Source organism: Littorina saxatilis, linkage group LG4, assembly GCF_037325665.1.
Source record: "Littorina saxatilis isolate snail1 linkage group LG4, US_GU_Lsax_2.0, whole genome shotgun sequence".
NCBI classification, from domain to species: domain Eukaryota; kingdom Metazoa; phylum Mollusca; class Gastropoda; order Littorinimorpha; family Littorinidae; genus Littorina; species Littorina saxatilis.
Genome location: NC_090248.1, coordinates 2,261,470 through 2,284,595, shown reverse-complemented (window position 1 = coordinate 2,284,595; position 23,126 = coordinate 2,261,470). Strand labels below are relative to the sequence as shown.

Genomic DNA, 23,126 nt, shown 5'->3' with positions numbered 1-23,126 from the left:
AAAAGAATGCAAGAAGATGCTGAAAGTCTGTGTAAATGACAACAACAGAGAGAGGGATTCCAGGACAAAAGTTTAACAACATCGTCCACTTAACACCCACATCATACACACTTGGTTTGAGCGTGTTTTTATTATTTTTCTTGTATACACGTTTTATACAGAAACATTAAGAACGTTAACAAGCAGACTGCTTATGGACACGTTCATACACATTTACTTGTAGGTCAGTTTCACATTTATTTGACATCCTGTACTAGCGTGTTTATGTATCTGACCCCCCACTCCCTGAACCCCTACCACCAAGTTTCCCCACCCACTGCTTTCACACCAACAGACAGACAGACAGACAGACCGACAGACACACACATACACACACACACACATCTATCCACAGAAAGAAAATACACACATCCAAGCACGCACGCACGCACGCACACACACACACCTTCATTTTCTGTCTCTTCACAACTTTGGAAAGCTCTTACTGAGTTACTCCCTATTCCAACATACAAAAAAACTCGATTCAGACTTCAGTTATTGTTTATGAATCGTCAAGGCCCAGGTAACTTTCAAAACCAAAACAAACACAACACAAAAGCACCACAACAAAATATGTTACCAAAAATGGATTAAATACATTTCAATGATGTCATGCATTCGCTGTGTGAAAAGCTGTAAAAAATCCAAACAGTAACAAGTAAAAATAAAATAAAATAAAAAGGTGAGTGTCTTGAAAGACCGTCAAACAAAATGTATATAGAGGGAGGGTTTGTTTCTCACAAGTCTTGAAAAAGATTTTTTCTTGTCACAAATTAAAGTGCAAACAAAAATAAAATTACATGAAATCAAATCAACCAAACCAAACAAATTAACATAAACAAAAGTAGAATAAAGTAAAATAAAATAATACAAAAATGAAATAAAAGCCTTCTTAATATGCCAAACAAACTCTACAAGCTGTAAGTTTCACATCGTAAAAGAGAAAATAACAAGTCGCGTAAGGCGAAAATACAACATTTAGTCAAGCTCAGTCGAACTCACAGAATGAAACTGAACGCATTGCATTTTTTCCGCAAGACCGTACACTCGTAGCATCGTCTGTCCACCGCTCGTGGCAAAGACAGTGACATTAACAATCCAGAAAAGCGCGGTAGCGGTTGCGCTGAGGAGGATAGCACGCTTTTCTATATCTCTATTCTTTTTAACTCTCTGAACGTGTTTTTAATCCAAACATATCAATGTCATATCTATATGTTTTTGGAATCAGGAACCGACAAGGCATAAGATGAAATTGCTTTTAAAACGATTTCGGAAATTTAATTTTAATCATAATTTTTATATTTTTAATTTTCAGAGCTTGCTTTTAATCCGAATATAACATATTTATATGTTTTTGGAATCAGAACATGAAGAAGAATACGATAAACGTAATTTTGGATCGTTTTATAAAAAAATAATTTTAATTACAATTTTCAGATTTTTAATGACCAAAGTCATTAATTAATTTTTAATTTAAGCCTCCATGCTGAAATGCAATACCGAAGTCCGGCCTTCGTCGAAGATTGCTTGGCCAAAATTTCAATCAATTTGATTGAAACATGAAGGTGTGACAGTGCCGTCTCAACTTTTACAAAAAGCCGGATATGACGTCATAAAAGACAAATTTATCGAAAAAATGAAAAAAACGTCTGGGGATATCATACCCAGGAACTCTCATGTAAAATTTCATAAAGATTGGTCCAGTAGCTTACTCTGAATCGCTCTACACACACACACGCACAGACACACTCACACACACATACACCACGACCCTCGTCTCGATTCCCCCCTCTATGTTAAAACATTTAGTCAAAACTTGACTAAATGTAAAAACCAAGTAACAAATTAGATTTTTGTGTGTTGTATAAATCTAATTATTCAGGGTGTTGTTTAACATTGGTTAAGTAGCATGCTTTCGGGTGACGTTAGGTAAAAAATCAAACTGAAAACAAATCCTCAAAATGTTATCCACAACAAAACAAGGTAACACAAGGTATACGGTACCCCGAATATATCCTACAACAAAACACCACAAAACAAATATGAAGTTAACAAAAATGAAATAACAACAAAACATAGCATCCCATTATGCTCTACTTGTCTACAAAAAAACACCGAATGAATAATAAACAAATAAATGAAATAAATAAGTAAGAAAAGAAAAAGGCACCTAAACAAGCTGGGTGCTAAAATTGAACGAGTTGAAAACTAAAAGGAAGCTGGTTAAACAAAATGGAAAGGTTTTCTACAATGTACCTGCAAAGTAATAAATAAATAAATAAATAATTTTAAAATAAAATGAACACATAAATAATGCAGTGGTTCTACCGAAACCTAATCATTGCATGCCTGCATAATAAATAAACCCATGAATAAATTAATGAATGATAATTTGAATACATAAATACAATTCATGCATAACATTTTAAAAAGTAAAGCAAACTCACTTGAAGGTGGTCGGAAGGCAGAAGGTCGGCTGGGCTGTCCGGGTTCACCTTGACCTTGAAGCTGACCTTGACCTTGGCTGGTGGCACCAAATCCAAAAGGTGAGCCTCCCATGGTGCCAGAGCTGGAGGACCCGCTCTGAGAATGCTGGGAATGAGATAACTGCGACATGGGTTGCTGTGGGTGATGACTTGACATCATCTGCTGAGAAGGAGGCTGTTGTTGTTGTTGCTGTTGTTGTTGCTGTTGTTGTTGCTGCTGGTGGGGATAGGAGCTGAAGTCTGGGAAGGAAGGTGTAGGGGGCAGGTAAGAAGGTTGTTGTTGTTGTTGTTGTTGCTGTTGTCCCCATGGTTGGTGGAACTGGGGTTGGGGTGCTGGTCGCATGCCTCCTGATGTCATCATTTCTGGTCGCTGCTGTGAGTACGACTGCGATGTCTGAATGTTGGGCTGCAGTTGCTGTTGTTGCTGAGAGCCAGGGGTGTGTGCAGACTGTTGCGTCATGTTGTTGGGTTGTAACGCCTGGTTTCCAAACGCTTGTTGCGGGGCGCTGAAGGGCTGAGACATTTGGCTACTGAACGGCGCCTGTGACTGCTGGCCGCTGATTGGCTGCTGACTGCTGAAAGACTGCTGACTGTTGTATCCAGACTGAGGCGGTTGACTGCCGAATGGCTGCGGCTGATTGCCAAACGGTTGAGGTTGACCTCCGAACGGTTGAGCGCCAAACAACTGCTGTGAGGCTGGGCTGGGGAACCCAGGCTGGTTGTTCATGGGCTGCGACTGATTGCCAAACGGTTGTTGGTTGTTGTACGGCGAAGAGCTAAACGCCTGAGGGTTGTTTCCCCCAAAGGCTGGCGGCAGGCTGGTGTTGTTGAACGCTGGCTGCTGGCTGGAGGCTTGACTAGACGGCTGGGAGGGGGACGGGGGCTGAGACGATGCGGAGCTCACGCTGGGAGGGGAGCACGTCTTGGGCTGAGAGGGGGGGCCACTCTTTGCACCAGCCTGACTAGAACCATCCTGCTTCCCTGCCTCTGTGGTGGAAGGTGGTGCCGGAACAGCAAAGTTCTTCTGCTCTTTGGACACGCTTTCCTTGCCGTCCTGCTTCTTGTCCTCAGTGGCTGGGCTGGACTGTGAAGTGTTGTCGGACATGGCGGGACTGGCGGCGCTGCTTGCACTATCCGTGCTGACCGTCCGCACTGACTTGACAGACACTCCGCCGTCTTTCTTGTCTTTTGATTTGCCGGCATCGCTACTTGCGTGACTGTCTGCCGCCAGGAGTTTCATCACCTGAGATTCTTTGGTTTTGCTGGAGAACGCGTCGGAGGGGGAAGAAGTGGACGTGTCCATACTGGCGTCAGAGTTTGTTCCGGTGCTCGTGGAACTGGACGCGACAGACACGTCTTTTTGCGGTAGAACCGCCAAAGTCGCCATCGATTTCCCAGCGATGGGTTCTTTGCCGTCGAGGACTTTACACGCCCTGCCCGTGGAGATGACCTTGGAGCGTGGGTACACAATGACCTCCACTGGCGGTTTGGCGGTTTTCTTGGCGGTGATGGCAGACGCCATGATGGTGGGTCGAGTCCGGGCGAGAGTTCTGACTGGAGCTGCGGGGATGACCCTGGTGATCTGGGCCTTCTTGTTGCCCTTTATGAGGGCGTTGACCGCGCTGGTCTGCGAGTAGATGCTGGCTAGGAGGCTGGAGCCGCCCTTCACCTCGTTGGGGTTCTTCTCCGTCAGCTTCCCGTCCGGCGTTTTGAAAAAGATGCGAGGGGGTGGCGGCGCTGTGATCGACACCCTAGTGCCTGTAGAAACACAGAGAGAAGTTGTTAATGACAGGTTTTGGTGACACACGGCTGTGGATTATCTACGAACTGTTGAAACACACACAGTTTGAACAAGGCTGGTTAAATAATGTTGACGGATAATCTAGCGACAGTGTTGAAGATGTGTGAAGATGAGCATGAAATCCAATACTCCAGTCTCAGCAGACACAAACAAGATGCGTTTTCAAATATGGTTTCAGCCACAATGGATAATCTAGAAGTGAAATGTGTGAAAATGACAGTGCAGAAAGGACTGTGAGAGATAATGGGTACACCCTGGAGAGCAGCTTTTAACTGCTTTCTACATCTCTCAAGCACACAGCACACATGGAGTCTTGGCTGTTTGAATTCTCGCTACCTTGCAAGCGTTTATTAGTCTGCAGACATGCAGTTAAGTGTGTGATAAGTGCTGTCCTAAGAAGCCTTTACACACTGTGCCAAAAGGTTGATTGTAAAGACGCTTTATAGCTTCCATTCTGCCCTGTGTGTGTCAAACAATCTTGTCTTCAAGATCAGTATAAAACAGTGGGCATATTTACCAGATAAAATTCGACCTAAAACATTGTTCCTTATAATTAGAAATACTGAGGACTGTTGATTTCATGAACACTACAGGAGATAATCAGTCAGACTATCAAACGTCTGATGGCAATAACTATTCTCAAATCATTTTTCAAACCTGCATTCATACTACTTCACCAACTTAAACGTTAAGAATCATGATAAGAATATAGTCCCTGTTGATTACCTGTTAACAGCCTGTTCACCGCCTTTACAATATAGGTTAGAACTACTACTCATAACTAGCGGAGTTACCGGTCACCGTTAGTTCCTAGCATCTTGCAATTTCACCTGATTATATCTGGTGTCACGAACTGAAAACTCTGCCTGAACAATCCCTCTCAATGCGGTCAATGCGCATGCGCTAACACTGAAGGGGAGATTAATCATGTCGTGAACAACCTAACCCTAACCCTTACCCTAAACCAACCCTAATCCTAACCCTAACCCATGGTTCGTTCGGTCAAAGGGTCGCATTTTTTAAGTCCAAGATTGGCGCATGCGCTTTGACAGCATTGAGAGGGATTGTTCAGCCGAGTTTTCAGTTTGTGACACCGGCGTGCACACACTATGGGTCTATTTCACCTGATTGTGACGGGCATGCACACACTATGGGTCTATTTCACCTGATTGTGACGGGCATGCACACACTATGGGTCTATTTCACCTGATTGTGACGGACATGCACACGCTATGGGTCTATTTCACCTGATTGTGACGGGCATGCACACACTATGGGTCTATTTCACCTGATTGTGACGGGCATGCACACACTATGGGTCTATTTCACCTGATTGTGATGGGCATGCACACACTATGGGTCTATTTCACCTGATTGTGACGGGCATGCACACACTACAGTGGAGTCCAGCTATAACGAACCTGGGTATAACGCAATCCCTCTTTTAACAAACTGCCATTGATTTCCCGGCAGACAGCCTTCTATTTCTTACTTGTTACTTTCCGGCTACATCGAACCTTTTGAACTCATTTGCATAACGAACCCCTCTTTTAACAAACACGTTTTCATCGCCCCAGAGCCGTTTTGTCTCTAAAAGTCACAATGCTACAACGAACTGATGTCAATAATTGTCTCCAAAGACAAAAATACACAAAAATACACAAACACAAGAGCACATCGCGTGATGAGCGAACTCTGAACAAACTAACAGCGGGAGGTGCACGGAACAGATCGAACCAAAACCGAAAGTTGTGGTGACGTCATGACATTTTGCGATGTACGTCAGCGAAGCTCGTGCACATGTGGTCTGTCTTGCTAAAAACAATGGCTGACGAACATGGTTTCGAAATCTGGAACTGGTTTTTTTGTTTTCTCCGATCCGTGACCGAGTGACGTGATATAGAACCACGCGTTCGTTTGAATCAATACTCTCCTCAGGCAGTGAAGTCTCCTAAATAAAAGTCTCCTAAATTGCTCAACACTGTGGACAGTCCGGAGTGCAGTTATGACCCGTGAATGAGCAAGTCAAAGTTTTATCGTGAAAACTGATGCTTTTCATGCACCTCCCGCTGTTAGTTTGCCTCTCTCTATGGATTATATTATGAAGCTGTTGAAAACATGCAGAGATTGTACTCTCCAAGGAAAGATGGATGGGACGATCATTTGAAGGTGATTGAGAAAACTTGTCTTGAGGCCATTTTGGGTTGAAAACTCTACAGCGAATTACTGATATAACAAACTAAAATGTATCTCCCTTGAGATTGGTTGTACCCGGACTCCACTGTATGTGTCTATTTCAGCTGATTATACCCACCATGCACACTATGTGTCTATTCACTGTACGACTCAACCATCTTCTTGACTGTCCACACAGACAGTGTGTTTGACCGAAACAACTTCATACCATTACTCAGTGAAACTTTGACCGTGCATACACAGACCTACTGTGTTAAACTTTGGAATAGATCTTCATGCATAAAGACTACATTGCGGTCAAAAAACAGACATTCTGCTTTGACGTTTACACAAGTGTGGGATCTGATTCTAACACAGCATGCATAGTGTGAATAACGGGTTGGTTACATGCTCAAGTTGGCTTTTTTTGACAAGTCATCCAAAAGAAGACTACGACAACATGATTGGTTCTGTTAATTGTCAGACATGCCAATTTACTCTGAAAGTGAGTCAGAGTGTAATAAAGCCAGAAGCTGAGCTCCCCTCCACTCCAAATACCAACCCCCCCCCCTTCCCCCCCCCCCCTCCTCTCCTTCCTCAAACCCTCCCGCCCCCCCCCCCCCCCCAAAAAAAAAAAACCCACCCTTACCCCCAAAAGGTCAACCCCCTTCCCACACTGGGGACTGTGTTCCGCCTTATTTCAGCTGGGCTTGTTGTTACTCCGTTTTCAACTGGGCTTGATGTCACGCAAACGTAAGTGTCTGCACTAAAGTACAAACTATGTCTTCTAAAAAACTCATTTCCGGAAACGCATGTTTTTAGCACTAACCTAAGTAATTTTTTCTCTCCATTTTTTTAATTGTTTTTATCTGACTAGGTTTATTATGTGACCCGCATCGGTTTGAAATACGTGTGGGTTGTCGCTTTTTGGGCACAAAAGCTGATCAAAATGAAGAAATGATAAACAACGGTATCATTTTATGGCTTTTCTGTATCATAAGTTTGTTCTATAGTTTCTTGCTGTTATGCTGATGCATTTTCCCGAACCTGCTTCAAGGCGTTGAGGCACGAGAAGTAAAACCAAAACCCATGTCAGTCGAGTTTTGTTCCGCGCTGGACACCCAGAACAAAAGCAAGCCCAGTGGGGAACGCAGACAAAAATGCAGGGGGCCCAGCGCAGAACAAAACGTACACCACTTGCTTGTTTTGATTGCTTCTTATGACATAATGAGGACGCAATGAAGCACGCAATTGATACAGATGATCATAGCTTTACCCAAAATAGTAAAAATAGAGGAATATTTGTTGTTCAAATCCATGTTTGAGAGAAATTTATGTTGAACCTTCATTTTTCACACAAAAAACAAATGCACGCCTCACATTCGGCCAGTGTCAATTAACCAGGTAAGCAAAAGACGTTTTTAGCTGTCTACAAATAAAACAATTATTCCCCTTTCTACTGACATTCATCAATTTTAGCTTAGATCAGTGTGAAAGTCATAGTTTGTGTTTTTATGAAGACACTTACGTTTGCGTGACACCGGGCCCAGCTGAAAACGGAGTAACAACGAGCCCAGCTGAAATAAGGCGGAACACAGTCCCCGGTGTGCTTCCTACTTCTTCATGCAATGACACCGGTGTTGCCGAAACATCAAGAGTCAAACAGCAAGCCTTGCATTAGGACCAGTACACTGACTCGCGCATTATACCAGACCTGTTTACCCCCATAAGTGTTTTGGAGTAATGCTCAGCCCCAAAAATAGTAATCCTGGCACAAAAATAGTAATCACCCAGCATTCGTCGCCAATTACAACGCACATGACAACTGTGTCTGCGAAACGCAATCATGCACATATATCCATCATTCACAAACAAAACACATCAGTCAGTTTTTGTAGTCATCATAATTTCAACGAAGATCACATCAAAAGCACATGCATCACTGATTCTTTTTCTTTTGCTCGTAGTAGGCTTTTTTCAGTGTGTCAAGCGCTTCTCTACTGTACTTGCGCTTGCCGAATGAGTGAGGGCGAGACTTCACCACTAGAATAAGGCTCTCCAGCGTCTTATCAGACAGACATGATCTCTGGTCAGTCCTGTGCTTTTTCACCCCATTTTGCCATTGAAAAAACAATGCCAAACATGTGAATTGATTAAAAATTTTTTTTTTTTTAAAAATCGTAGTCTTGACACGGATAGCGGAATGGCGTATTTTTTGCAGAAAATCGTAATAAATTACGCCAAAATCGTAAGGGTAAACAGGTCTGATTATACCCATGTCACCAATCTCTAGCGCATTATACCCATGTCACCAATCTCTAGCGCATTATACCCATGTCACCAATCTCTAGCGCATTATACCCATGTCACCAATCTCTAGCGCATTATACCCATGTCACCAATCTCTAGCGCATTATACCCATGTCACCAATCTATGCTGGATCACCATTGTACACAACTGAACAAAGAATGGAAGGAATTCAAATGTCTGACGCAAGAAAGTTGAACTGTATAACAACAGTGCTCTGAACAAAATTGAATCACCAGAAGAATTCAACAGTGAGTACACAACAAAAATATATAAACCAACCTTATGCAAGGGACATTTTAAAGGGACTACACAAGAATATATAAACCAACCTTATGCAAGGGACATTTTAAAGGGACTACACAAAATATAAATTAAACATCTTCATCAAAAGGTATTTGAGTCTTTTTTTAACAACAATAATTCAAAATGGAGGTACTCAAGAAAATGTAAAAAATGATATTTCAAACCAAACTTTTTGAAAATAACTCAGTGAACCAAAGTAACACAGAAAAAAGTGGTACATAAACTCAACCTTGGGATGGGGAAGGTATAGGGATTATTAGTAACAAGATTAGATGTGATGGATGCGAATGTAAAATACACATTTCTTAAGAAATGACAAGTTGACAAAAATGATGGGTATTTCTTTTTGTCTATACTCTTCGGCACAGCTTAACAGAATTACATTTCTTCCATACACCATTAGTATTACTTTCAAATAACCCTTAACACACCATTAGTATTACTTTCAAATAACCCTTAACACACCATTAGTATTACTTTCAAATAACCCTTAACTAAGAGGTCCTGTATGTATACACGTGATTATGAGTGAACGTGACAAAAGCGTACAACGATAGAATACCGTCAATGACCCAGCCACCCAATCCCAGCCTGTTTTCGTGTCCAATACCTACAAGGACAACACACACACCAGTTTCTTGCTGCTTTGAAAGATGCATGTACCTTCTTCGTTCTCCCTGGTGCAGATAAACATAGCTCAACACTGGTAAGGTAATCATACAGTCCTGTGAGGCTACCATCATGATGATAAACATAGCTCAACACTGGTAAGGTAATCATACAGTCCTGTGAGGTTACCATCATGGTGATTTGCGTTGCAAACACAAAACTGACTGGGAAATCAATCCCTTGCCGAAACCAGGATTTGAACCCATGCCAATAGCCACCGAGGCTCAACAATGAGGACTCAAAGGTCTAAAAAAAGACTGGCAGAAAATGCAGTAGGCAGCCATCATTGCAACACAGCCAGACTAGGAGTAACAGCTGACGGGTGCAATGGCCTGGTGGTTAGGACATCTGCCTTCCATGTGGAAGGTTCTGGACTTGAACCCTGGCAGTGCTCTATTAAGGGCAGAGATTTTTCCGATCTCTCACGTCAAATCATCAGAAGACATGCCGGTGCCTTACCCCCTTCGCATGTGCATGCAAGACCTTTGTACTTTTCAATCGTGAACTTTTTTACCAGTTAGGCACCTGTTCAGCAACGTAAAGTCCATTACCTGAACCTGAACCAGCAAACCCCGCTAAAACAGTTACAAAGTACCAGAGAAAATGTACTTTACAGCCTTTGAACAAGAGGTGCCAAGCACCAGAGAGTTCCCTGAGTTTTTGAAGACGTAAAGCAAACTCTGACTGAAGCCAAACTCAGGCAGGATCAAGTCAGACACTCACTCATCTAATTCGGCCACAGGTTTGGTTCTGCCAACAATGCTGCTGTTCAATCATTTGATTTCAAATATTGATGACAAACTGACCACACGTAAACCTCTTGGCATTCACAATCACTTTTTTTCTTCATCCTTCAGACCCAAGCCTACACAGCCCCGTATCTAGCCCTGTATCGAGGCCTGTATCTAGCCCTGTATCTAGCCCTGTATCGAGGCCTGTATCTAGCCCTGTATCTAGCCCTGTATCTAGGCCTGTATCTAGCCCTGTATCGAGGCCTGTATCTAGCCCCGTATCTAGCCCTGTATCTAGCCCCATATCTAGCCCTGTATCGAGGCCTGTATCTAGCCCCGTATCTAGCCCCGTATCTAGCCCCGTATCTAGCCCCGTATCTAGCCCTGTATCTAGACCCAAATCTAGCCAAACACACAGGAACAGGTTATACGTTGTATACACAGTTCTACACACAATGGGATATGAAAAGAACAAGGAATAAAAAAAAAGAAAAAACCAAGAAAAACTAAAATGCAAACATGCAGCGCAATACTCACAAAGACAACAAACCTGCAGAGACGCTCGTGGTGGTGGTGGTGGTGGTGCCGGTGCTGGTACCCCCCGCCCCAGCCACCGCCGCACTGAGGGCGTCATCCGCACCGCCCACCTTGGAGCGCACGGCAAACATCTTGCCGTCGTTGGTGCGGATGTAGACCCCCTTGGGGGTCTTGATCACGAGGATCTTCTGACCCGACGCGATCTTGCCCGCTGGCTCCCCCGTGCCCGACGAGGTGGAGGTGTTGGTGCCGGGCAGCAGGATGTCTGTGGGCACACAAGTCATGCTAGCATCTTCTACAATGGAATACCCCCTTGAAAGCGCTCCACAAATCTGAGTCAGTCAGGCCTCAAAGAGGAGGGAGTCTTAAAATGGGGGTCAATTGACACAGCTTGTCAACAGGACATGTGGAAAAGCAAGGTGTTACAAGGGGGGAGGTTTTAAACTGGGGGGTGTTACAAGGGGGGAGGTTTTAAACTGGGGGGTCTTAAAAGGGGGGTTGGACTGTACACAGACGTTTCAAGAGCAGAAAGTCCCAAACAGTCATCATAGGTTGCCAATGTTCCAAAATCGAGAATCAAAAACGAACGATGGGTTAATGAGAAGCACTCTATCGCCTAATAATGGCTCTTTTCTGGTACACCTACAAAACTAGACACTAAATATTGCACAGATAGGTGCAAATTTTCATAAAACACAAACAAACTGCAAGAAAAAACCCTCTACTGATTGCTCAGGCAAGATGAAAAAGGCAAATAAGAATTGCTGCTGTGTTGAACGCACGTGTGTTTCTGTGTGCGAGTCTGTGTGTATGCATATGGCAAGAAGAGAGAGTATGTACAATATGGAAGTCTGCGGCATTGTGCAACAAAATAAATCTGATTCAAAAGATTTATCATTCTATACGGCTGTGCAATTGGCTAAATCTGTACACTATGGTCTAGTTGCAACACCTGTACACCACGGTCTATTTGCTACACCTGTGGACGACGTACCTGTGGTGGTGATGACCTGGTGAACAGTGACCCCTGGCTTGACCACCTGGACGTTGGGTCTGTGGGCCGGTGTGGAGATCATGGGGCGCACGCTGGCGATCGGTCGGTTTCCCGTCGTACGTCTGATGTACATCCTACCATACAAACACAACGATGCAGCCATGTTTGTCGTGAACAAATGCAAAAGCACAGGCATACTTGCACTTACTTTAAAGCTGCCCAAACTATATACCGTTGGCTGTAGATAGCCAAGTCCAACTCCAACAGACTTAACCAGACCAATGATTTTCTCTCGTGCATTGCACATATCTGAGTCAGTGAGTGAAAGACTCATGTTCTGCTACTGGATACGTAATATTCATGAGTATTATTCCACCCACATTTTATTTCATTTGGAACAAAAGTTGAGACCACTCAAATAGATGCTCAATCCAGACTTACTGTTGGCCGCTAGTCCCAGGGTAGTAGGCAGCGTAGGATGGTCGACTGTAGGTGACGTTCATGCGCTTGTCGCGAGCGTAGCCCTCCTTGGCCTGCATCTTCTCCTTGCGACTCATCTTCAGCTCCTTGCGGTCGATCAGCAGCGACTCGTGTGTGAACGGCTCCTGAACATCAACACTCGTGTTAATCAAATACACAATCTGTTATTGCCCAAGGTCGGGCATTTGTCTTGACATTGCGGTTTAGAAAACTGTCACAAACAATCAAAAAAAATATGGATGAACGAGAACTCTTTTGTACCCAATTTCTGGACGAAATCTCTGATATTTCTTCTCGCCTTTCAAAGTAATTCAGATGTTACTGGCTGTGAAAAATGTGGACCAAGATAAAAAGGCTGGAGTTTTGGGGACACAAAAGATCCCCTCAGTGTCAGTTAGTGATAACTACCTCACTGGCTTTGTCTGTCTTATCCGTCAAAGTACAATCAATTAACTAGCTGACGACGGGCGCAGTGGGGTGGTGGTAAGACGTCGGCCTCCTAATCGGGAGGTCGTGAGTTCGAATCCCAGTCGCTGCCGCCTGGTGGGTTAAGAGTGGAGATTTTTCCGATCTCCCAGGTCAACTTATGTGCAGACCTGCTAGTGGCTTATCCCCCTTTGTGTGTACACGCAAGCACAAGACCAAGTGCGCACGGAAAAGATCCTGTAATCCATGTCAGAGTTCGGTGGGTTATAGAAACACGAAAATACCCAGCATGCCTACTCAACAAAAGCGTAGTGAGCTGACTATGCTCTCAAAGTATAGTGTGGGGAACCCAAATGGGCAAACGAGCTCACACATTACCAGAAAAAAATAAGTCTGGAACGCAGAAGAAGAACTAGCTGACAATGAACTAGCTGACAATGAACTAGCTGACAATGAACTATCACTTATCCTTTCATTTACTTCTCTTCTCTTCTTTTTGTTTGTCGGGGGTCGGGAGGATGGTAGCACAGTCATTCAGCACATCAAGCACATCTCTTGCTGCACCAGCTTTCTAATGGGAAGGGTGGTGGGGGGGGAGGGAGGGACTAGTCATTGACTTGTGTCATTGTGTGTTTACCTTAGTCATCCACTGTCCCTGTTCCTTGAGCACCCTGACCATGACGGGGTCCGGGTAGTTCTCCTCACAGTGGCTGAAGTCCAGGTAGGGGTGGTCCTTGTCCTGTCACACACACCATGGGTCAGTCACACTCAGAGAAAACAGATCATGGCAAAGTCTCACCTAAAAGCCTCTGTTGTGACGGGGAGATAGCTCAGTCGGTAGCACCGCTGGCTTGAAACCAGTTTGTCACTATCGGCGTGGGTTCAACCCCCATGTTTGGCGAGGGATTCATTTCCCAGAGTCAACTTTGTGCAGACTCTCCTCGGTGTCCGCATGCATGTACACGATAAAGATCTCAAGGACTCAACAAAAGTCTTAAAGCTTGAAAACATGGACACACGCATGCAGGAAAAAGAACACAAATTGGGTAGCGCCGTTTTGTATGTTTGCCTTTCCCAGTGAGAAGGCAACCTGAAGGTAACCTCACAGGACCATACCTTATCCTTGTGCAAACAACCGAAAGAAACTTGTCTAACTAGAGTTCCTGTTATCAAAATGAAAGACTATGGTAATTCTACTAGAAGTGCAGGCGTCTTATCACACCTTCACACGCACACACCTGGGTAGAGATCCTCTTTATACTTTTAGATTTCTACTGGGAGGTAGTGACCTAAATTTCCCAGCATATGAACAAAAGTGAAATACTATGATTGGAAAAATGATCTTTTTCTGTGTGTGAGTTGAAGAACTTACCTCGTTCTTCAGCAGATTTTCCAGCTGCCCCTTAGAGAAGTGGTTGTCAGGATTCATTTCATCAATCACACGATCTGTCAAAACAAGACATCATCATACATGTATCATTTCTCTAAATGTAGATGAGCTTTCTTACGTCAGTTTTTGACATGTCATGGCCACCCCTTATATAAACTTGCATATGGTGTGAGCTTGTCCAGGGGGGTATATGAACATCTCAGTGGCAGGGGGATGGAAGCACTTGTTAATGAGTGGGAGTGTGTATGCGCGTGGTGTGCACGAGGATGTATGCACGTGAGTGATATTTGTAAATGTGTATTATTATATCATCTTTGTATTTATATTATTGAAATTGTTATATCTCGATGTACAGCGCTAAGAGCATAGTTAAATTTGTGAAGCGGCGCTATATAAGCTATCTTTTATTATTATTATTATTATATGAATCTGACAAGCTTAAAATTACAAATAATTATTCTAGTGCTTTACTCTGAACCTCGTGTATGTCTTCAAAGTGCCAGTTTTTAAAGGAAAGAAAAGAAGCAGCCCTGTGATGGGCAAACAAGTTTACTTCAACTTTAAAAGAATCAGGAATCAGTCAATCAAGCAATCCCTAATACCCTGATCAAACCTTTCCAACACCTTGATTTCTCATCCCGCACGTTTCATTTTTCTCTTCTTTGCTCCCTCAGTTTTCATTTCTTACAGTCTTATAATTTTGTCGTGCTCTTCAATTTTGATTTGTATCCTCCCAGATCCAAATAACCACCTTCTCACTCACCCGACATTCCCTGCTTGGTGATCTGTCGATCGTAGATGTTACGTTCGAGTGTGTTCTCGGTGACGAGGCGGTAGACGTAGCTCTGTTTCTTCTGACCGAAGCGGAAGACGCGACAGATGGCCTGACAGTCGTGACACGGGTTCCACGACGCGTCCAGCACCACCACGCGGTTCGCACCGATCAAGTTGATCCCCAAGCACCCAGCCCTAGGAAAGAGTGAACATTATGTCAAAATATTTCCTTTGAAACACGGAAGTTTGACAACTGCTAGTGCTACATTGAACCCCCCTTTGAAGACCCCCACCCCTCTCATTTTAAATGTCCCTTTTTTTTTAAGACCTTGATTTTCTCCATTTTCTATTCATAACCCCCATAAACTGTTCTTAAGTTGTAGACTCCCTCCTTTGTAAGACCTGATTTTCTCAGATTTTTGAACATTGTAAAAGAGGCGTTCCACTGTATGTCCAAACGTCTCCCGTGAAAGACAGAAATGACACAACCCCAGTAGTACCAGTGAAAAGGATCCCAGGAACCAGCTGACAGAGTGTTGTCATGCATATATGTTCTTTCCTGACTGTGTACAGTAGAACCCCCCTGTAGGACCCCCAATTGAAATGTCCCCCCTTTTAACACCTTCATTTTTCACATCCTTTCTTTTTAACCTCTGCACTTTTTCCCCCATTTTAAGACTCCCTCCTTTTTAAGACCTGATCATCTCAGATTTGTGGAGGTCTTAACAGGGTGGTTCCACTGTATACCCCTTGCAGACACCCCCCCCCCCCCCCCAGCCAACATTATCACAACAATATCAAATACTTGTACGTCTCTCACAGACCCTCCCCCCCCCCCCCCCCCCCCCCCCCCCTCCAGCCAACATTATCACAATATCAAATTACTTGTACGTATCTCACAGACCTTTCTACACCTCCCTCCTAGTCTGCCAAACCAACATTATCACAACAATATCAAATACTTGTACGTCTCTTACCTTGTAGACAGCAGGAACATCCAGGAGGTCTGGTTGTCGGGGCGATTAAACTCGTTGATCAGACGCTCTCGCTCCGAGGCTGAGGTACTGCCGTCCAGACCTGTGCACAAAGCAAGAGACGTGATGTGTGGGTGTTGGACACAACTAAGACGATCACATAAGCTGTAAACTGACATATTCTTTCTGTCTGTTCTACTGTTTTAAACTTTCGTTGCTAAGGCAAAAAAATTAAATAATTGTTGGTTTCTGGTAACAAGGCAAAACAAAGTAAGGGTTGGAGTTCGGCACTTTTTTCCATTTAAAAAAACAATTTTTTGGGGGGGTAGTAAAGTGTTGTTGTTTTGTTCTACAAAGGCTCTTCATTGGTCAGAACTCATGTCAGTTGTGTTCCAAAGATGTCCAACAACGGTAGCTTACCTTTTGAAGTCAAGTTTCTTTCTTTTTAAATTTCAATTTTTTTTCTCTCAAAAGATACGCCTTACCAGACTTTGTAAAGAGCAATATAAAAGGGAAGAGAGGTTACGTACGGAAGTAGGATCTGTTCTTGCACCAATTTTCATCCATGTCCGGTCGTGGCACCTTCTGTTTGGACATGAACTCCTCGATTGTGTCCAGCGTCGACAGACTTTGGCTGCAATACAAAACAACAAATAATAATAATAGCAAGTATAATAATAAGGAACACTTATTAAAGGCACAGTAAGCCTCCCGTAAACCATCACAGAGCTCCCCGAGCGTCTACATACAGCAGACCTGTTTACCCTTACATTGACCCATGAGGAAGATTTGAAGGAAAACGAGGAAGATTTTCCACTTCATGAGGAAGATTTTTTTTAAAGCCACAAACTCGCTCTAAAGCAATAAAACACTTTTTTTTCATAATTAATTTTGCTGTGTGCCCAGAAATGATAAACTGATGGACTGTACGTGCCGTTCACAATCATTCTTCCCACCATGAGTGATCGAGAAATGACTGTCACACAGCGTGCAGTAAGAATGGCTTGGTCCAAATTTCTTGGAAACCGTCAAGTCCGGATACTTCTTTGAGTAATCTTCTTTCCACTTCTGATAATAGATTCTCTTCTTCTTTGCCCCACACGCATTAGTCGCGCTCTTCATCGTCAGTTTCGTGTCGGTGTCGGTGTTGTTCCTTTCTTTTTGGAGGCATTTTGCAAAAAGACACCAACTGGCAACACGTGTAACCAAAGTACCGGAAGAAGACCCACGGTTCTAACCGGAAATGGACGAAAGACGTCGTAATACTGAGAAAACTATCGCGACTTTTTACCGAAAACACCACAAATATTTTTTTCTCAAAATCGCGCCAAATTGCGGAAGACTTCAAGCAGTGCGCGGACAAGCGGAAAAACGATCTTAAATCCGTAAAACTTCCGCCCATTCCGTAAGAGTAAACAGGTCTGATACAGTACAAGCATACTTCCATTTGAACGCTCACCGAACGGGAACATCCTGGCTGCTTTCTGTCGAGCGTGAGAAATTTTCAAAGAATTTATTTTCGTGGACTTGTATTGTAACACTACAACAATGGCGCCTCGTACGTGTTGGTGCTGGACGGCTGTTGTGAATATTCAATACCGGAAATCACGCCCGGACAGTAAGCCTCAAGTAAACCATCACAGATACTGTCAGGCTTTTACACACAGTACAAACACCCTTCCATTTGAACGCTCACCAAACGGGAACATCCTAGGTGCCCTACGTAAAGAGCGAGCAAATTTTAAAGAATTAATTTTGCAGATTGTCAAAAATGAGTTACTTCCCTTCGGGTCTCATTCAGAAAAGCCCGGAAGCAGGGTCACGCAAGGGTCGTAGCAGACGACGGTTTATCAGTACATATCGCCGTTCCTCTCAACAGTCAAAAGCCATCGCTAGAGTTCTTGTGAACCACAGCCGTTTGTTCCGTGCATAAAAACGTGCTATTGTAGATAAGCTCACATCGAGTCGCACTCAAATGACTGACGACTACATGGTGAACAAGAAGGGCAAAGCCCATACGACTCACATGCTTGACCTTGACCTTTACATGACCTTGACCTTCAGCTAAACCTAGCAATGACATCATACACTAAGAACTGCTTTACACATTTTTCCTACCAAAATACATGTGACCTTGACCCAAGGTCAAGGTCATCCAAGGTCATGCAACACAAAGCTGTTAATTCAAGACATAGGAAGTACAATGGTGCTTATTGGCTCTTTCTACCATGAGATATGGTCACTTTTAGTGGTTCACTACCTTATTTTGGTCACATTTCATAAGGGTCAAAGTGACCTTGACCTTGATCATATGTGACCAAATGTGTCTCATGATGAAAGCATAACATGTGCCCCACATAATTTTTAAGTTTGAAACAGTTATCTTCCATAGTTCAGGGTCAAGGTCACTTCAAAATATGTATACAATCCAACTTTGAAGAGCTCCTGTGACCTTGACCTTGAAGCAAGGTAAACCAAACTGGTATCAAAAGATGGGGCTTACTTTGCCCTATATATCATATATAGGTGAGGTATTAAATCTCAAAAACTTCAGAGAAAATGGGAAAAATGTGAAAAATAGCTGTTTTTTAGACAACATTTATGGCCCCTGCGACCTTGACCTTGAAGCAAGGTCAAGATGCTATGTATGTTTTTTGGGGCCTTGTCATCATACACCATCTTGCCAAATTTGGTACTGATAGACTAAATAGTGTCCAAGAAATATCCAACGTTAAAGTTTTCCGGACGGACGGACGGACGACTCGGGTGAGTACATAGACTCACTTTTGCTTCGCATGCGAGTCAAAAAGGGAAACTGGATCACACGGGTTCACGATGGCTCAGGGGTAAGATAAACCACGCAAAAATAAATTCTTTGAAAATTGTTCGCTCTTTACGGAGGGCACCGAGGATGTTCTCAATCGGTGAGTGTTTAAATGAAAGGGTGTTTGCACTGTGTGTAAAAGCCTGACCGTATCTGTGATGGTTTACGGGAGGCTTACTGTGCCTTTATTCAATCAATCAATCAATAGGATCAATCAATAGGAAGCTTATATAGCGCGTATTCCGTGGGTGCAGTTCAACCACCCTTTCTCATCAGAGCTCACCCCCCGGGGGATGTACAATAGCGACATCGTGCGCACACACACACACTCATCACATCAATAAAGCCAAACTATCAACATTTGCTTCTTAAAAAGAACACACATAAGGTTTTTACTCAAGAAAACAGACAGTGAGTGTGTGTGTGTGCATGCACGTCTGTGTCTGTCTGTCTGTCTACACACATATGTGACCCTCCACCACGAAATGAGTCACATGTCACATTTGCATGATTTTCATGTTTTTACATTTTCCTAAAGAGTGTTTTATGCTCTATCCAGTGGTGAAAACCGTTTTAGAAAAGAGCGAAAACTGTTTGAGTTATAAGCATGTGACTAAGTTGACCCTCACACTGTTACCAGACACTCCCCGGACTAATATTAAGCCTAGCGCAGAACCGCGCGAGGTGACATGCGACTCATTTCGTGGTGGAGGGTCACATATATGCATGAGAACACCAACAAACCTTTCATTAGATTCCAAAATACAGGCAATCAAACCAATAAAAGAACCTGGACATTAACAGCTTACTCAGCAAGGACTGCACAGACACAACCATATATAGAGATTGTGAACCCACCTGAAGACCAAGACTTTGTCACCGAAGACACAAACATATAGACATTGTGAACCCACCTGAAGACCAAGACTTTGTCACCGAAGACACAAACATATAGACATTGTGAACCCACCTGAAGACCAAGACTTTGTCACCGAAGACACAAACATATAGAGATTGTGAACCCACCTGAAGACCAAGACTTTGTCACCGAAGACACAAACATATAGACATTGTGAACCCACCTGAAGACCAAGACTTTGTCACCGAAGACACAAACATATAGACATTGTGAACCCACCTGAAGACCAAGACTTTGTCACCGAAGACACAAACATATAGACATTGTGAACCCACCTGAAGACCAAGACTTTGTCACCGAAGACACAAACATATAGACATTGTGAACCCACCTGAAGACCAAGACTTTGTCACCGAAGACACAAACATATAGACATTGTGAACCCACCTGAAGACCAAGACTTTGTCACCGAAGACACAAACATATAGACATTGTGAACCCACCTGAAGACCAAGACTTTGTCACCGAAGACACAAACATATAGACATTGTGAACCCACCTGAAGACCAAGACTTTGTCACCGAAGACACAAACATATAGACATTGTGAACCCACCTGAAGACCAAGACTTTGTCACCGAAGACACAAACATATAGACATTGTGAACCCACCTGAAGACCAAGACTTTGTCACCGAAGACACAAACATATAGACATTGTGAACCCACCTGAAGACCAAGACTTTGTCACCGAAGACACAAACATATAGACATTGTGAACCCACCTGAAGACCAAGACTTTGTCACCGAAGACACAAACATATAGACATTGTGAACCCACCTGAAGACCAAGACTTTGTCACCGAAGACACAAACATATAGACATTGTGAACCCACCTGAAGACCAAGACTTTGTCACCGAAGACACAAACATATAGACATTGTGAACCCACCTGAAGACCAAGACTTTGTCACCGAAGACACAAACATATAGACATTGTGAACCCACCTGAAGACCAAGACTTTGTCACCGAAGACACAAACATATAGACATTGTGAACCCACCTGAAGACCAAGACTTTGTCACCGAAGACACAAACATATAGACATTGTGAACCCACCTGAAGACCAAGACTTTGTCACCGAAGACACAAACATATAGACATTGTGAACCCACCTGAAGACCAAGACTTTGTCACCGAAGACACAAACATATAGACATTGTGAACCCACCTGAAGACCAAGACTTTGTCACCGAAGACACAAACATATAGACATTGTGAACCCACCTGAAGACCAAGACTTTGTCACCGAAGACACAAACATATAGACATTGTGAACCCACCTGAAGACCAAGACTTTGTCACCGAAGACACAAACATATAGACATTGTGAACCCACCTGAAGACCAAGACTTTGTCACCGAAGACACAAACATATAGACATTGTGAACCCACCTGAAGACCAAGACTTTGTCACCGAAGACACAAACATATAGACATTGTGAACCCACCTGAAGACCAAGACTTTGTCACCGAAGACACAAACATATAGACATTGTGAACCCACCTGAAGACCAAGACTTTGTCACCGAAGACACAAACATATAGACATTGTGAACCCACCTGAAGACCAAGACTTTGTCACCGAAGACACAAACATATAGACATTGTGAACCCACCTGAAGACCAAGACTTTGTCACCGAAGACACAAACATATAGACATTGTGAACCCACCTGAAGACCAAGACTTTGTCACCGAAGACACAAACATATAGACATTGTGAACCCACCTGAAGACCAAGACTTTGTCACCGAAGACACAAACATATAGACATTGTGAACCCACCTGAAGACCAAGACTTTGTCACCGAAGACACAAACATATAGACATTGTGAACCCACCTGAAGACCAAGACTTTGTCACCGAAGACACAAACATATAGACATTGTGAACCCACCTGAAGACCAAGACTTTGTCGCCGAAGCTGAGGGCTGAATCAAGCATGGTGTTGAGAATCACCATCTTGGGCCCGTGTTCCAGCACACCCGGCTCATAGCCTTCAAACGCGTCGCCCACCTGCAATAACAACACGCCATTTCAACATCAATGTCACAGTGAGAGAGAGAGAGAGAGAGAGAGAGAGAGAGAGAGAGAGAGAGAGAGAGAGAGAGAGAGAGAGAGAGAGAGAGAGAGAGAGAGAGAGAGAGAGAAAGAGAGGGGAGGGAGTGAGAGAGAGAGAGAGAAGAGAGAGAGACACATACAGAGAGAGAGAGACACAGAGAGAGAGAGAGAGACACAGAGAGAGAGGGAAAGAGAGAGAGACAGAGAGAGGGTTCGTACAGTTTTTTTGTTCTAAAATTCAAGGACTTTTCAAGGACTTTCAAGACCTTCTAAAGAGAAAATCAAGCACCCTCTTACCTTCAAAGCTCGCAATGAAACACTCGCTAGTTATTATACCCTCTTCCCGCACGCCGATTTAAATCATTGGATGTTCAAAAACTAATGATAAGCACCAAGCTTACCTTCAGTTTTTCAAGTCATCAAGTTTCTGGTGAATTTCTTTCTCAAGACTGAGATGCCACTTCGTCCTTCTTGATTTTTGCACTTTTCCTCAAAGCATTTGACTTTGCTATGAAGTTGAAGTTCTGCGTGTGTTCAGCCTTTTCTGCAAAAGCATCTGCGCTTTTGAGCAGGTCAGCCGCACAATCTTCGATCTTTCTTTTCTTTGCTTGGAGAGTCTGAATCTCATCCATGTCAGCCTTTCTTTTTTGCACATGTGTCTCGTTCTTCTTCTTCTCTTTCTCTGCCTCCAAGTACCTTTGCCGAGCACTAGCAGCATTGTAGAGTAGCTTTTTAGACAACATCACTTTCTCAGCTCCACCTACGTTTGCAATGTGGTCTGTCACATGCCTCTGTGCCACAAGGGTTCTCCGTAGTTGTTTCCCTTGCCAACTTCCGGGAAGGGAAGCAACTACGGGTGACTAGTAATAGTTAGTTCGTCTGCTTTCGTTTTCACTCGATCTTTTATTCTCCCAAAATGTGTGTACTGTATTTGACGAAAACAAAGGGGGTTGCATTTTTTTTTTTAAATAAGACAAGCTGCTGACGAAATGTATAGGCAACAATTTGGAAAAATCAAGCACTTTTCAATGACTATTTAACAAAACTCTATTTTCAAGCACTTTTCAAGGCCTGGAAAAGGTTTTCCAATTTTCAAGGAGTTTTCCAGGGTTCAAGGACTCTGTACGAACCCTGGAGAAGGAGAGAGAGAGAGAGAGAGAGGGGGGAAAGAGGGAGAGAGAGAAAGAGAGAGGGGAGGGAGTGAGAGAGAGAGAGTGAGAGAGAGAGAGT

General features: G+C 43.4%; 1 protein-coding gene across 5 annotated transcripts in view; it reads right to left on the bottom strand.

Moving 5' to 3' along the window:
- LOC138963772 (uncharacterized) overlaps nt 1-23,126 on the bottom strand; it is a 54,210-nt gene that overhangs the window by 5,976 nt on the left and 25,108 nt on the right. For all 5 annotated transcript variants that reach the window (XM_070335622.1, XM_070335619.1, XM_070335621.1 and 2 more), the window contains 10 exons: nt 21,733-21,851; nt 16,621-16,724; nt 16,094-16,193; nt 15,106-15,311; nt 14,325-14,398; nt 13,590-13,691; nt 12,488-12,651; nt 12,047-12,180; nt 11,066-11,317; nt 2,487-4,283 (listed from right to left, as the gene is read on the bottom strand). In XM_070335622.1, the coding sequence (XP_070191723.1) occupies nt 2,487-4,283; nt 11,066-11,317; nt 12,047-12,180; nt 12,488-12,651; nt 13,590-13,691; nt 14,325-14,398; nt 15,106-15,311; nt 16,094-16,193; nt 16,621-16,724; nt 21,733-21,851 (3,052 nt within the window). The remainder of the gene's footprint in view (nt 1-2,486; nt 4,284-11,065; nt 11,318-12,046; nt 12,181-12,487; nt 12,652-13,589; nt 13,692-14,324; nt 14,399-15,105; nt 15,312-16,093; nt 16,194-16,620; nt 16,725-21,732; nt 21,852-23,126) is intronic.